This window comes from Athene cunicularia, assembly GCF_003259725.1.
Source record: "Athene cunicularia isolate RWA chromosome 10 unlocalized genomic scaffold, athCun1 chr10_part1, whole genome shotgun sequence".
Lineage (NCBI taxonomy): Eukaryota > Metazoa > Chordata > Aves > Strigiformes > Strigidae > Athene > Athene cunicularia.
The window spans coordinates 19436600-19451012 of NW_020799112.1; the positions used below are offsets into that span (position 1 = coordinate 19436600).

The 14413-nt window shown below is 37.2% G+C and overlaps 1 protein-coding gene and 1 long non-coding RNA gene across 3 annotated transcripts in view; one reads left to right on the forward strand and one right to left on the reverse strand.

The window, feature by feature from the left end:
• LOC113484103 overlaps positions 1-3874 on the forward strand; it is a 29111-nt gene extending 25237 nt beyond the window's left edge. Inside the window, exon 4 of the long non-coding RNA XR_003399156.1 lies at positions 3583-3874. This is a non-coding gene — a long non-coding RNA (uncharacterized LOC113484103). The remainder of the gene's footprint in view (positions 1-3582) is intronic.
• The window catches only part of SLC12A1 (solute carrier family 12 member 1), a 47399-nt gene that overhangs the window by 28961 nt on the left and 4025 nt on the right, over positions 1-14413 (reverse strand). The window contains exons 2-9 of one of the 2 annotated variants that reach the window (XM_026856264.1): positions 12999-13133; positions 12714-12789; positions 7286-7381; positions 6471-6610; positions 5889-5999; positions 4871-4982; positions 4249-4376; positions 1256-1340 (exon numbers count right to left, since the gene is read on the reverse strand). In XM_026856264.1, the coding sequence (XP_026712065.1) occupies positions 1256-1340; positions 4249-4376; positions 4871-4982; positions 5889-5999; positions 6471-6610; positions 7286-7381; positions 12714-12789; positions 12999-13133 (883 nt within the window). Of the gene's footprint in view, positions 1-1255; positions 1341-4248; positions 4377-4870; positions 4983-5888; positions 6000-6470; positions 6611-7285; positions 7382-8008; positions 8105-12713; positions 12790-12998; positions 13134-14413 lie in introns of both variants that reach the window. The other variant, XM_026856265.1, reaches the window with a different exon arrangement.

Below are 14413 nucleotides of genomic sequence, written 5' to 3' on the forward strand. Positions count from 1 at the left end.
TGATACCAATATGGTGAAAAAAACTTTAAACGGGAGAAATCACCTATATTCTTTTTGGTTTTATTAATATTTATGCTGTCTTTTTTTGCTTGCAACCAGAAATGGGAAGAAACATATGGAATTAACTTAGAGTGCTGATCATCTTTAGCAGCCAAAATATTAGTTTATACATTATCTTCAAATATGTCAGAAACGTTGTTACTGAGAGTCCCAAAGTAACCATTATCTGTTTAGCAAACCAATATGCAAACAGAAAGGACCAAAAAAAAAAAGTATTGCACTGAAAAGTAGACAGCTCTGAACCTGAAATACAGCTATTGCTTGTGACAATAGAACAATGCATTAACACAGATTTATAACAGAAAGTGAAGAATTACTACTTAAACTTTAACTGCAGGGGACATTTAGATCCAAATAATGCAATAACCTGAGCTGCAGCTTGACTTGAATATTCTCCTTTTTGCATAAAGTACAAGAACCACAAAAGTCAAGAAGACTTGAGATTCATCTCCCAGAAAATGGAGTGCCCTGCAGGGCTTTCCTGCAGTACTGAGGTATTTACTTATAAGGAAGAGTGTCATTTACAACACTCTTTCTTACAGTACTATTAAAATAGAAAAAGAAAAATCTTTTTCTTGAACAGAAATTTATTGTATCCTTGTAATGATTAATTGCATATTCCTCCAACACAGTTCATGGCTTCAGTACAGGTCTCCTATTTACTCTTGTGTCCATTTTATTACCTCACTTTCCAGTATTGTAGAGCATGTCATCATATAGTGCGTCTTCTTAAGATGGGCAATTGATTGCTATCTTTGACATGTAACATACCAAATACGTGTGTTACCCTGTTACTCATGAGTGCTCAGTAAGACTAGGGAGAGCAAGTAGAAGCCATGTAAAATTTTGATGTGAATGAGGTACAAAAAAATCAGCAGATTGATCAGAGGTTCCTTTCATCTTTACTATGCTCATGGATACTATATGCTAGTGGTCTTTGTCACTGAATCAAATGCAGAAGTAACCATACAAGTTATATGAAAGTCCAGCTGCTCAACAGAGACTTTTGTTTCTGCTGATTGTTGCTTTTTTTTCTCCACTGTTTTTCCATACAGTAAAATCCAAACAGCTATTTCTCCCCATAATAAATCCAGAGGATGAAAAAGCAGTGATGTTAATCCTTCATTTGCATACCAGGCTTTCAAACTTTTTTAACTGTATAAATTAAGACATGAAGCAGAGGTTCTGTACATACCTGCACATATTGCAACGGCAATGTAAGCAACTGTTGTAATCAGAATGGCCAGCATCGTTCCTTTGGGTATCGCACTCTGTGGATCCTTAAAACAAAGCAGTGACCCGAAAAACACTGTGAGTTTGGGTGCTGCAGTCTGATTGCTTTTCCTGCCACACTGTGATATGAAGATACCTTTAGAGGGTGGATTTTTATCTCTTAGACCTGCACCAACGTTTCCTGTTCCAGCATGTAGATAGTGAAGCAGCTCTCCTATCCTAGACATAGTGAAGGATATTCTGTAGGAGCAGAGGTCTTGTTTCTAGCAGCAGGAGGGTCCTGAGCTCTGCATTTCTGGGAGCTCAAAAATGTCTTTACATTGCAATGGGTTTTATTTTAATGTTGAATGGGCAAATAGTTACGGAACTAACCATCAAACTCCTGTGGATGACAAGACAGGACCATTTTTGGTTCATCTGCAAGATAGATGCAGATAGTCACCCTGTACAGAATACAGTAGTTTTGTGATTAGCAACTAGTAATTTTTAGTTGCATCTTGACAACAGTCTACTTCTTTTCACAGTTTTGACTTTTAATTTAGATAATTTAATAAGGTTGCGTTATAATGCTTACAGACTGGCTCACAACGATATCAGCTTTGATCATGCAACTGTAAGTAAGAGTCCAAAGATTTGCGTTATATATTGTAATTTTAAAGGGGATGTTAATACTAGCCAACCTTACAATTTAGTGTGTGTTTGTTTATGTTAGGAAGCACTTGTTATGAATTGTCTTCTTGAGTTGGTTTAGTCAAGTTTTTTAAATCAAAGATGCGTGGAATGCATTTTAAGCCACAGACTTTTGTACTTCTATAACTATGCTCATTGCATGGGAAAAAAATACAAGATACAAATTTGGAGTGTCATGTGAAACATGGATGAATGACTTAATTGTGTTAATAATTAATGTAATTTTTAAATGAGGTAAGGATTTGTTGAGCTGAAAAATAATTACGAAGTCACTTCAGCTGCATAAGACCTTTATACAGTTCTGGTGTGCATGTCTAAGGTCATTCCTTTTGTGGAGTCTTGTGCTGCAGTCTTAAACACTGTAACATTAAATCTTAGATTTAAAGATTACAGCTTTACAAGTTTTAAATTTGATCAATAATTAAACACGTATTTAATATGCTGTTAGCACTTTAGGGCCTGTGCCAACCCCCCCTGAAGTCACTAGGAAGACTTGCTGTTTCTTTCAGTAGGCTTTAGCCTAGCCCACTACTTGAGTGTGTAGTGGCTACGGAAGGAGCGTGGACATAGGTGTTTGCAACAAATTCTAAAGAAAGTTTGATTAGTCGTCTTTACACTTCTAAAATACTTCTTAGTTTGTCTTCTGGATTTCTGGAGAGGCTCGTTAATTTAATTAGACTTGTCTAGTGCATCTAACTGTGCTCAGTGGGGAATCTGCAGTCTGGAGGACTTTGTTATAGAAATCCACTTATTGCCAGACTGAAACAACTGCAGAGAGCCAACTGGAGAGCTGCTTCCCTTGGTAAGCTCAGACTCTTTCAAACAGCTTATGAAAGAAGCACTGCTGCTTTGGGACCTTGCCATCTATAGAGAGCACCATATATGGCAAAAGAATAATTTTTGTTTGATAAAAGGATGGAGATTGTGTGAGGTTGATTCAGTCTCACTGGACAGAAGCACAATGGTATTTGTGTTTTTAATTAAAAATGGAAAATCATAGCCAGTATTAGTGGCTCAGTTTCTACATATTTCTCTCTGCTTGGCTTCAAAAGCAGTCCCCTGAAAACAAAGGAGGTGAGGCATGCAACTCAGTGTGAGGAAGGGAAACAGGACTGGCTGTCAGGATTGGTAGGATCTGGTGGAATTGGGACTACTGTGCCAATACAGAAATACCAGACCTTTGGTTGAATCCTTAAGGTATACAAGGCAATGGGTCTATATGATAAAGCCAAATAACTTCATTTAACATGCTGGAGTTACCAAGGTGTAAGCCACATTCTTTTTGATGGCTTTTGTGGTTGTTTTTTTTTTTTTTAGGTTTTGTTTGGTGGTTGTGGTTGTTTTTTAGTGTTAGATTGCAAGACTTGAGTTATGGATACCCCTGGTGCATTTCTGAATTTCTTGTAATATTACTAAGTATTGCATTGCTCCACATTTACTAGAGATGTTTTACCAAATGCTTTAGTAAGCTTTGAATTACTTCAACTTTGCATTCAGCTTTAAACGCTCTTTGCATAAATGCACTGTGCAAAGTCATGAAAACTAGAGGGCACCCAAAGTTAAAACTAATTCCTGTCTCTAATTTGCCTGTATGTTTAGAGACTGGAAGTATTGTCTCATACAACTGCTGTACTACAAGAGGAGAAGGAGGACCTGACAGAATGGCCATGGCAAGAGAGTTGGGCACCCTTGGACCTCCTTTCCCTTTCTCCTCAAACTCCTTTCCTTTGTCACCGCTGCAAACCTGCAGCTTTTCCTTTGAGCAGCAGTAGTGACATGGGATTGGGTCATACTTGCTTTCATTAAATGCTCTGTTTGCTCTGCCCTTGCTATGACCCTGAATAGAAAAAGCAGGTCTCTGCTGCTTCTTGTGAGTATAAACGTGAGCTTTACAGGTGTGCTTTTTGGGATGATGTTTTAGGAGATTTTGAAGAAGAGTGCCAGGAGATAACGCATATAATTTCTCTTATGTCATGTGCTGCTAATGGTCCATTAATGATATATTATTACAGGTTATTGAAACATGCTTTTAAATGATATAGCAACCCAAATCTAAATGCAGTAATTTGTGTAAATAGCCATAATGCATTATGAGAGAAAATGTGAACTGATGTTTTTAAATGGTAAAGCAGGTACTTAAAAGTGAGAGTTTTGCTTACCAAAATAAGACATGCTTTAAAACTGAATACAGTGTTGATTCATAATTTGTTTTCTTGTTCTTTTTTCAGCCTACGCCTAGTATTGTGAAGTTAATGAAATACGTACTTTCAGATCGCCTGAGATATTGGCTCCTGCAAGAATGCCAGTGGCAGCTGGGAAAAAAATGGCAAACACCGAGAAAAATCCTTCTCCACTTCTGAAATCTGGTCCAAAGTTTTCTGCAAATATTGATGCTGCAAATATAGGTGAAAAATGAGACATACCACCAGGATTTGATTCCAAAGTTACTTAATGAACGAGGTGAATAAGCTAGTCTTTCATGTCTGGACAACTGGGTTTGAATCTGTCTCATATCATAAGCAAAGTGAATTTGATTTCCTTAGTCTGGTCCCCAGTAGGATGTGCTTGTCTGCATCTCAGAGCTACAGATCCATACTGAAGTGACAGGAGTGTCACTACAGCACTTGCACTTAGCTCTGTGTAAAAGTTTGTCTGTGCTTTGCTGATATATAAATGACTCAAGCTGCAGCTAACTGTGCTGTCAGCTTCAGCAGCTGAGAGACAGACTCAAAATTAAAGATGAAATAAATTCCCTTGGTTTGCAAGCTTACTTAAACTCGGGCAGAAGATCCTGATCTTGTGACCCTTTTCAGTGGAATCCTTAATTCAGTATGAAGCCAAAAAGAATGCAAACTTATTATTTATGATAGATAGCAAAGTTACTTGCCTTGGTAATTAAAAAAGCCTCTTGCCTTCTTTTCATTGTTGGTAGGAATGACTGTCCCAATAAAGAAGTTTGCAATGGCAATGAGGAGAACAAACAGAAGAATAACTTGAGCCTATTAATAGAAACAAAAAGATTTTCCTGATTATTTTAATTTACATTGACTGTAGAGATAGTAAGTTATCTATATGTGTTCCCTATGACAGATTAATAGTTTCTGTAGTTTTCAAAAATACCAGGAATCAAGACAGCTGAATCAGCTAATGACAAGAGCAGATAGTTTTTACTAAGCGGGTTACAAAATATATAGTTATAATTTAATTTTATGTTAGTTTCTTTACAAGAAAAGGCAAAACGAAAGAGCTAATGCATTAATATCAAGTATACGACATTTTTATACTGTTATAAAATTTGTTTAGTTGCAGTGGGTTGTCACTTCAAGGGTTATAATATCTAATTGTTTTTCTGATCTCTTACTAGTTCTCCATTACAGCAGAATGTAAAAATAAGGGTGCTACTCTGGACCTGATTTTGATAGCTGTATTCCACCCTCTAAATTATTTCCATTTGAATTTCCATTTTGAAGTTTTTTTACAGGTGAAGGAATAGCAGAAATCATTAGAGATTAAGGAATGGATAGCAAATAGAGCTCTTCTGCTGAGTAGGGCTAGAGAGAGTACAGTGATAAAACCATATATTGTTTTTACTACTGTTTATTCTGTCAAGCTGCATCAAAAATAAGGGCAAAAGGGGCACTTACCCAAGGCTCTAAATGATGCCGTGAATTATAAAAATCAATATAATCAAGTTGTCTGCAGAACACAAACTTCCTCTTCCCTTATAAATGTATGTTCAAGGAAGAGCATGGAGTAATTGTGCTTTCATTGAATGTAATGATTAAACTGCTAGTGCTTTTAGAAAGATTAAGCGTAAACTGAAGCTTTGTATAGCATTCCTCACACACAAACACTGCACAGTAGTCTAATATACTGCTTGCTTTTATGTTCTTTTAAAGGTTTACCTTTGCTTCCCATTCCATGCCAGCAACAGAGATGCCAAGAAGACATACAACAGTTATGGTCCCTATTATTCTGATGTCATTGGATTCATCTACCATCAGTGTATCACTCTCCTGAAAGCAGTAAGAAATTTTATTAGAGCCAGTCTTTCTCTGCCCCGCTGGTGGGACCAGGTAACAAGGTGAAATACAAAGCAGTGAGCTGTCAAAGTTTCAGAGATTTGTGAGACCAAGTGTTTGTATTCCATGTTCCAGCTGGCTTTTTGTAGCTGGAGTTATTTGGCTAATTAGATATCTGTTCCTTTTCTGATTTTGAGATTCTTGTTAAGAAATGTATGAAATATATTCATAAGGTAGAAAAAATGGAGAGGCACTCTATGGCATGTTCAGACAGACCAGCTTCTTCTCTGCTAAAAGTGTCCCTCAAGCCTCAGCTAAAAAGAATCTCTGCTTAAACAAATATATAAAACAAGCAAACAGACAAGAAATGCCCAAACCAAAACAAAGAAAAAAAAAAAAAAAAAAGCCCCACAAAACAAAAAAGCCAAACCAATTTTATCATATACATGAAACATCTACATTTACCTTAAGAAGTTCTACAACTGTCTCAGCAAATCCAACTACGTACATAGCGACTGCCACTGCATTTGCAAAAGCAAAGATGAGTCCTATAGATCCACCAAACTCTGGGCCTAGACTTCTTGAGATAAGATAGTATGCTCCACCTGCAGACAGAAATTATTGTTATTTCAGCACACCTAAACGCTCAGGTTTTGCTCATTTTTCTCACATAAATAATACCACAGAAATTTCTGCTTTTAGCCTAACAAATATAATCAATATGTGCCCTATATTAATAAAGGACACTGATAAAAAAAGTGCATGTGCTTTGTGCTGGTTCTGCCTTCAGCCTCTTCTGTATGCCTTTTTATTGCAGGAATCTTTTTAGTGCATATTAGCATGCAAAACTGAACCTTCAAATAATTTTTCATGCTGCATAATATAGTAACACAGAGCAGAGAGAACCACAATTCCAGATGGGTTCTAACGTTCTCAAATCTATCCCAATGTTAGCGTGAAAGATCATATTTTGGGGCACGTTGTTAAAGCTCCTTCATAGTGATGTAGTGAAACTTTAATCCTTTTTGCATATCACGATAAATGGAACATATTCCTTTGTCAGTTAATTCTTTAATCTCATCTTGCTGGCACTTAATATTTATTGTCAGGAAGTGTTTAAGATGATATACATTTTAATTTACTGTTGATCCATTGAGAGAGATCACTCCAAACTTTTTATTTATTATTGCTTTGCTTATAACACAGTTCTCTCAATTCCGTTTTTTTTTTAATCCAAATTGCAGATTTTTTGTATTTTTCATGAGATCATATTCACTTACCTCCTCTTACTACTCCATTAGTGCAAATGGCAGACATGGAGACACCTGTTAATGTTGTTACTACTACACTCAGACCAATAACTATGATTCCAAGACCTGAAAGATCCGAAAAAGAAAGTATATTCAAGTGTATTCAAATACCTGTTCTGCTTAAATGATGTAGTAAGAACTTGCCATTTTCCACAGAGGTTAGAGCAGACCAGTTATAACTTTAAGACCCTGAAATGCACTAAAACTTTGTCTCATAAAATACCTGACATGCACTTTTCCAGCAAAATTATTCACTCATCTTCCAAAGAGTGGCTGAAATGTAAAGAGTTTTATAAATTGAATATATCCGCTGATCTGCATCAGTCTTTAAAATGAGAGGAAGAGATGCCTCATGCTTTCTGTGTCCAACGATGTCCAACCTGGAATGCTCTGACTAAGAAAGAATTGCTGCAAGGTAACAGAAGAACTCCATGAATAGCCAGAAGCCATCCCTCCTCAGCCGTAGGCAGGAACATCTGAAATGTACTTCACAGACTGAACTGAAATCTGGGATTTATTAAAAATGACAACTCAAACGTGCCATAAATTGTGATTAGAGGTGGCTAGAATTGTTACCTTCCAGTTCCTTTAGAGGTACCATTTGGTTTATCGTCCCTCTGGTTTGTCTCATATGAAAATAATACACAAAGACCTTTTTGGGCTTGAACGCATTAGTAACCCTAAGATTTTTACCTCCACGGACAAACCCATTAGTTGCTATTGCGGAAGTTGACAACCCAGTAATTGAGGTTACCATCGTGGCGAGAAGAATTATGATTACTCCAAGACCTGTCAGTAATAAGAAGATAAAATATTTTACTCATGTTCCATGATTCCTACAAATCATTCTCTCTTTAAATTGAATTTTCAGGCCAGAGTCAGAGCAATAAACTGAAAAGATGGTTTGTTGACCACTTGCAGTTTGCAGAACATTTCCAAGGAGTCCATGTCACAGTAGTAAATTATTCCCATCAGTCTTCGAGCAGTGATTCTTTCTGATAGGAATACCCTAGCCAGAAGCTCTCATGATTTTTAAAGGCTGGAGGAAATGAGCAAACAAGTGTCCCTTGGCATGGATGCTCATATCTGCCTTTAATATACATCCTGGCTGTTTAAGTGATTGACACATTAACCAGAGCTCCTGTAAGAATGCTGCTGTCTTTCATCAGTTAATTAAATATTGAATCAGAGGAAGACTGACTGTGTAGTTTCATAGTGCACCAGGACAAACTGTCTGTCAGGTAGAGAGACAAGACCTAAGTGCAAACCTCCTATATATTCCTACTTGCCAAGCTATCAAGTGCTGCACTTCCCCATCTCTCCTCATCTCCCTCTTTCCCTGCAAAAAAGTAGTTTTACTCTAACACAAGACAAACATTTGAAAATGGAAATACTGCTTTTTAGATGCCATTTACTTTAAAACGTGACCTGTATTGTATAATCTTAGAGAACTTAGACTCTTTCTCTTTTTAGCTGAACAGAAATTAAGCAGAAATAATCAAACATCTGAAGATCAGTGACAGGTGATTAGTTTTAGGTGAACTGGGTTTCAGTTTGAGTAAGACTCTGAAATCTGGGTATGTTTCCAGTCTTTGGCTGTATGGTAAGGTTTCTGTTAACACCGTGAAACTGTGCTAGAAGCTAGAAACTATATGAGTAGAAGGTGCTTAGTATGATTTGGAATCATAGGAACATTTGTTGGAAGGGACTTCTCAAGGTCTGTAGCTCAGCTTCCCAGTCATAGCAGAACTATTGCCAACACAGGATTAAATCAGTGATGGCTTCGGTTAGCTGGGTCTTGAAAACCTCCATGGACAAAGATACCAGAGCCTCTTTGGACTACATGTTCCAGGGCTAGACTGCCTGCCCAGTGAAAAAGTTTTCATTTGTACAGAAACTGGACCTCCCATGCTAGAATTGCAGCCATTGCTTCTCAAATTTTCTGGCACTGCCAAGAAGGGTTTGGCTTTGTGGTTCCAGAATACTTTCTTGTTTCAAGTCAGGTGAAGAAATAATATGACATTTTTCTCTCAACATTATTGCTTCTATTCCCATTTCTATCTATGAGAAGAGAGGAAAAAACCTGAAAAAAAACCCAGAAACAATTACAATTTGGTGCCAAACATGGAATCAGTTCTTAATTTTATCTAAACTTGCTCACGCTTACGGAATAGTTCTCTTGTTTCCCTAAGGTACCTACATCTTCACTGTAGAACTGAAGATTATACATTGCTTGTAGCAATATTTATTGACCAGGACTTGTCCAAATTGAAACTTGGTTCCTACAACTGACATCCAGCTAGAAGTACTACAAACATATTGACTTATCTGCTGTATTTCTATTTTCGGGCTTCCAGATCAGATTCCTGAGTTCAGTTCATACTGGATGGTTACAGACATCCAATCCCTGAATGAATGTTCTTTGCTGCTTAAATTATAGCCATGGTATCACAATCCTTTAAGATAAAGCAATGTAATGTGTGAGACAGAAATGATATACAACATAGTGTAGGATTTGAAGTGATTTGAACCTCTAATAAATCACGTTTATCCTATTGATTTCTGAACTCTTACTAGTCATGCACCCATTTTGTATGCAGGTCTGTATAAAAAAAAAATTCAAAAAGGTCATTCCTTTTAGTCAGCTACCGTTACATAGAGGGATATTGTTGAACCATGCAAATTCTGTGCGTGAGAAGTGGCTGAATGTGACTTTTAATCAGCTGTTAACTCTTAAATTGAATAAATTAGATATATTATTCTTAAAGTAGTTTTAAAATTATTTGGTAAGTGCATGTACATCCTAAGGAGTAATTGTCAAGGATTTTCTCTTGCATTTTGCAATTCATGTTGTTAACATGTATATGATAAATAGGATCAGATATTTTGGTAATTTTGTGAGAAATAACTGCTTGGGGAAGGCTTTAATGTTAATTTCAAAAAAAATATTTTAACATTTAAGAATTAAAGTGCATAAAATAAAGTGACTCAACCAAAACATCATTGTAATGTAACATAAGGTAACATAATTGTAATATTCAGAAACAGATTTTCAGTTAACATAAACTTGGTGGTTTTCCCTGCCTTTGGCTAACCAGTCCATGTATAGGTACAAATACAGACTTTGGAGAGTGCCCATATGTTAGGTGGAAACACCAGATTGGTTTTTGGGCCTGTAACCTTGGCAGGACTATACTGTCCCTTTTTTCCCAGCTGATGATAAACAGAGAACCTTGTTGGAACGTTATTTTTTTCCCCTCTAAGAGCTTTTGCCCAAGACAGCCTATCAGGATATGGAAATAATTGGGTTTTCTCTCTTTGGCCCTCTAATGATGGGGATATAAATGGTGCCCAGATGGTGGTTTAACTGACTCATTTAATTTCCACGTTAGTAGCAGTACCCAGCGAAATCCCTGAGCCTTAGTAATGATGATCTTCCATCGCTGTTCTCCTTAAGCAGCTTGGCTAGGGACTTAAAGCTCATTGCTTATAAGACATTCAGAAAATGCATTGAGAAATTATTCAAATGGAATTTGATGTCTCATTTTCAGAAGTAAAACTAACCTCCTTACATCAGGCATGCAGTTTTAAAATGCAACAGCAGAGCAATAAACCATCAGAAAGGAGAGACTGCTTATCAATGAATTAAAATGGTAAAATTAAATGTGAAAGCAGAAAGGCTGTAACTGATGTTGTTGCAAATTAATGTTAAAATCTGATTAAAGTTTAGATTGAAAACCAGGCATATGGCTGCGAAGTAAGTTGTTCTAAAATGAATTACTCTTGCCTATGGCTATTCTCACACCTCAAAACAAAGTAATACTTCTTGATGATCTCAATAAGTTACTAAACTGCCCTTAAAAACTAATTTTGCATGAAACCCCAGAGCAAAGTCTTGGCAATATTAAGATGCAGAATTTTCATGGCAAGGCATATACTTATGAGTGCCCTGGGCTGTACGCTCTCATTTGGTATGCATCATAAAATCAGCAAGCACCCCTTTGTCAGGCACAGTGCTGGAGCCACGCATGGAGCACTGCAGAAGTAGTAAAGTTCTTCCGCTTAGCTCTGGATCTTTTATTGTTTGGTTTTTGTTTGGTTGTTGGTTTCTTTTTTTCCCTCTATTTGTGTCTCTGTAAGTTTGGGGCTAGATTGTTTTCTTAATAAGCATTTAATTTGTTTCTCTTTTTTAAAAAAGCTGAGTCTTGCTCAAGTGAAACTTCTGTGGAGTTGCTGTATTTTGTTGGAAATGAGACTTCAATCGTGCAAAATTTTGGAGATGTTTCGATTCAGTGTTTCATTTCACTTCTATTAATAAGGAATGATATTGATATTAAATCTGAATTTGAGCACTGAGTTTTGTCCAAGACCAGGAGAGTTGATGCCCCGAGGCCAGAGTTCAGACTCCAGCTCATGACTACTTAATATTTCCATTCTGATGGAATCCAAACTGTAATACTTGCCATCCACCTTTTGGATTGCTGGCTTTTTTTAATGACATCTGGGTGCCAGTCAAAGATTAGGGCCCCATTATTCTAGACTGTATGATCATGTAGCACAGAGCGACGCTGCCATTGCAGTTCACATTTCTGTGCTTCCAAAAGGAGCAACTCTAAAATGGAAGTGGTACCACACAGCTGCTGATACACTGCGCCTTAATGAGCTGCTCTTCTAGTTGCTGGACTACTGCATTCTCACCGGTTTCACTGAACACTCAACAACAAGCTCGATGGAGGCCTCAGGGCTCAGTCTCCCAGAGACTGGGATCTGGGATTTGGATTGATTAAATTGCACAAAGAAGAAGCAAAGATACAGGATACAATGAAGCGTACTTAGTTAATGTATATGAAAGCTGTGGCAGAGTTTTTAAGACTTGGTGTTTCATAGTACACTAGTATCTAGTGCTGTGCTATAGTTAAAAATAACAAAATCCTGATGAGATGAGACCTCCTTCCAGTTCTGTTTTCATCTTTGCAGAGAAGTGTGAAGAAGTGTTGTTTTTAATATGTAGATGACAAGGTTTGGGATTCACAGATAAGCTAAGTGTGAACTCTTAAAGGTTAACTCTGTATGCACATATTAGAATTTGGCCCGAGTCATGAAGTTTACATCTGTTACAGGATCTAAATACAAATTTCACTAAAGCTTAGAAATACTCAAATGTGATGATCATATGCATAGTTAACAGATCTATGCCTCTAAGCAGTAATTTGGCTGTGAGTCTGGAAAATTCCAATAGTTTGGAGGATTAACATTTTTTACCCTGGCAAGCATTTGAAAACATTATTTAGTTCAACATGCAAATGCACATCTCAGATTATATATTAATCATGATCACGTATAGTTTATCCTCTTTATCCCTTTCACTGTTGAAAATGATATTAAATAAGATACATACCAATTCCTGCTTGACCTACAATCCAGGAAAGTCGAATAAAAAGCATCACACCCCAAATATTAAGCATACATCTTACCTAGGTTTTAAACAAAAAATACTGCATTAGTGCAATGTTGAAAGTAGTAACAACCAGAAGGGTGACAGTTTGCATTGCAGGCTTTTAAAAAGCACCCCAAACATCCTTCAAGTCCACCTCCCTCTCTTCTTAAAAGACCTTAGTGTTTTAGAACTAAAGTTTGGGGTTTTTTTTTAATTTTATTTTAGAAATGCAGGTAAGTTTCTCACCAGCACACCCTTCACCCATCCGAACTTGACAAATCCTGTTTTGTTTTCTTCTTCCTTGCTGACTGCTGTCTCATCTCCAGCGGTGCTTTCTCCATTAGCCACTCTCTCGACTGAGCCGGTGCTCACGGCTATGTTCTGAAGGATCACACAGAAAACAAATACATTTTTGTGCCAAGCAGAGGACACCTGACTGCATAAGAGAGACATGGAATAAAGGAATCCCAAAGAAGAGAAGGTTTTACTGTCTCTGGAATGGACTGCAATAATCTGCTCACACCAGGCATCAGCAGGTGGGCTTGCTAACAGTGAGAAAAGATGAAAGAATTCCTTAAGCGGAGTAAATACATTATTATCTGATACTAAATTGTCTTTATCGTAAACTGTATTCAACATATATGTTGTGTTGATATGTTAGTAGAGCATCTAACATAATGAGGGTCTCATGGTTGGCTTCCACATGCTGCTGCAAGAATTTATGAATAATGCTAAGTGCAGAAACAGGGATAATTGCTCAGTAGTGAAGAGAGACCTAGCTGAGTGCTGCATGGCAAAGTTATGTGATGAACTCTGGTATTTTCTGTTGGATAAATTACAAACATAATTGCAGCAGCAAATGGGCAGCATATTCTTGGAAACAGTCAGAGAAATGCCAGGGAAATGTAGTAAATAATGCAGTAAATGAATAATCCTTTCTGTGCTTTAGCCACTTCTGATATAACCATAGTAGATAGGATTAGGAATTGCCATATTTGTGGTGTAACCAGAATAAATAGCCCAGAGTTTTAGATTGTTCACATCCAGTTACAGACATAAATCTGTATTTTATCTCTTAAACTCTTCTGCCCCAGAATCTTTGAGGCAATTTAGCATCATGATATGTTTCTTGTGGCTTGAATAGGAATTATTTACAGTACCGAAGCTTATCGTCATTGCTGCTTGTTTCTTTTAATTTTTTTTTACACAAAGTTCTGACTGGTTATGCAAGGAGTTGGCATTAGGTTAACTACTGCCAAGTATTGTCTGGGGTCCTCTGCAAAGACCTTCAGGAAGGACCATGTACCTAGCCATGGTCTGGCACAGGGGCAGGAGCGTGTGTCACTTCCTGAGAGGAATCAAGATGCTTTTAGGATTTGGAGGGGGATGAAGGTATTTCCAGATTAACTGAAGAGGTCAAGTAGGGGAAACATCTTCGATTCTGTGAAACATGCGAGGTTTTTTCATCTTGCTTAAGGTTGAAGGCTGTTTATGTATTTTGTCCATGGACTTAATAAAAAACAACAAACAAAACCAAAACAGACATAAAGATCAACTGTATGTGAAGCTTAAGCTAATGTTTGGACTCCCCCTGTGGATGGGGGCTCTAGAGACACTATGATGCAAGGTTGTAGAACGCCTTTGACACAGTAAATCCAGGA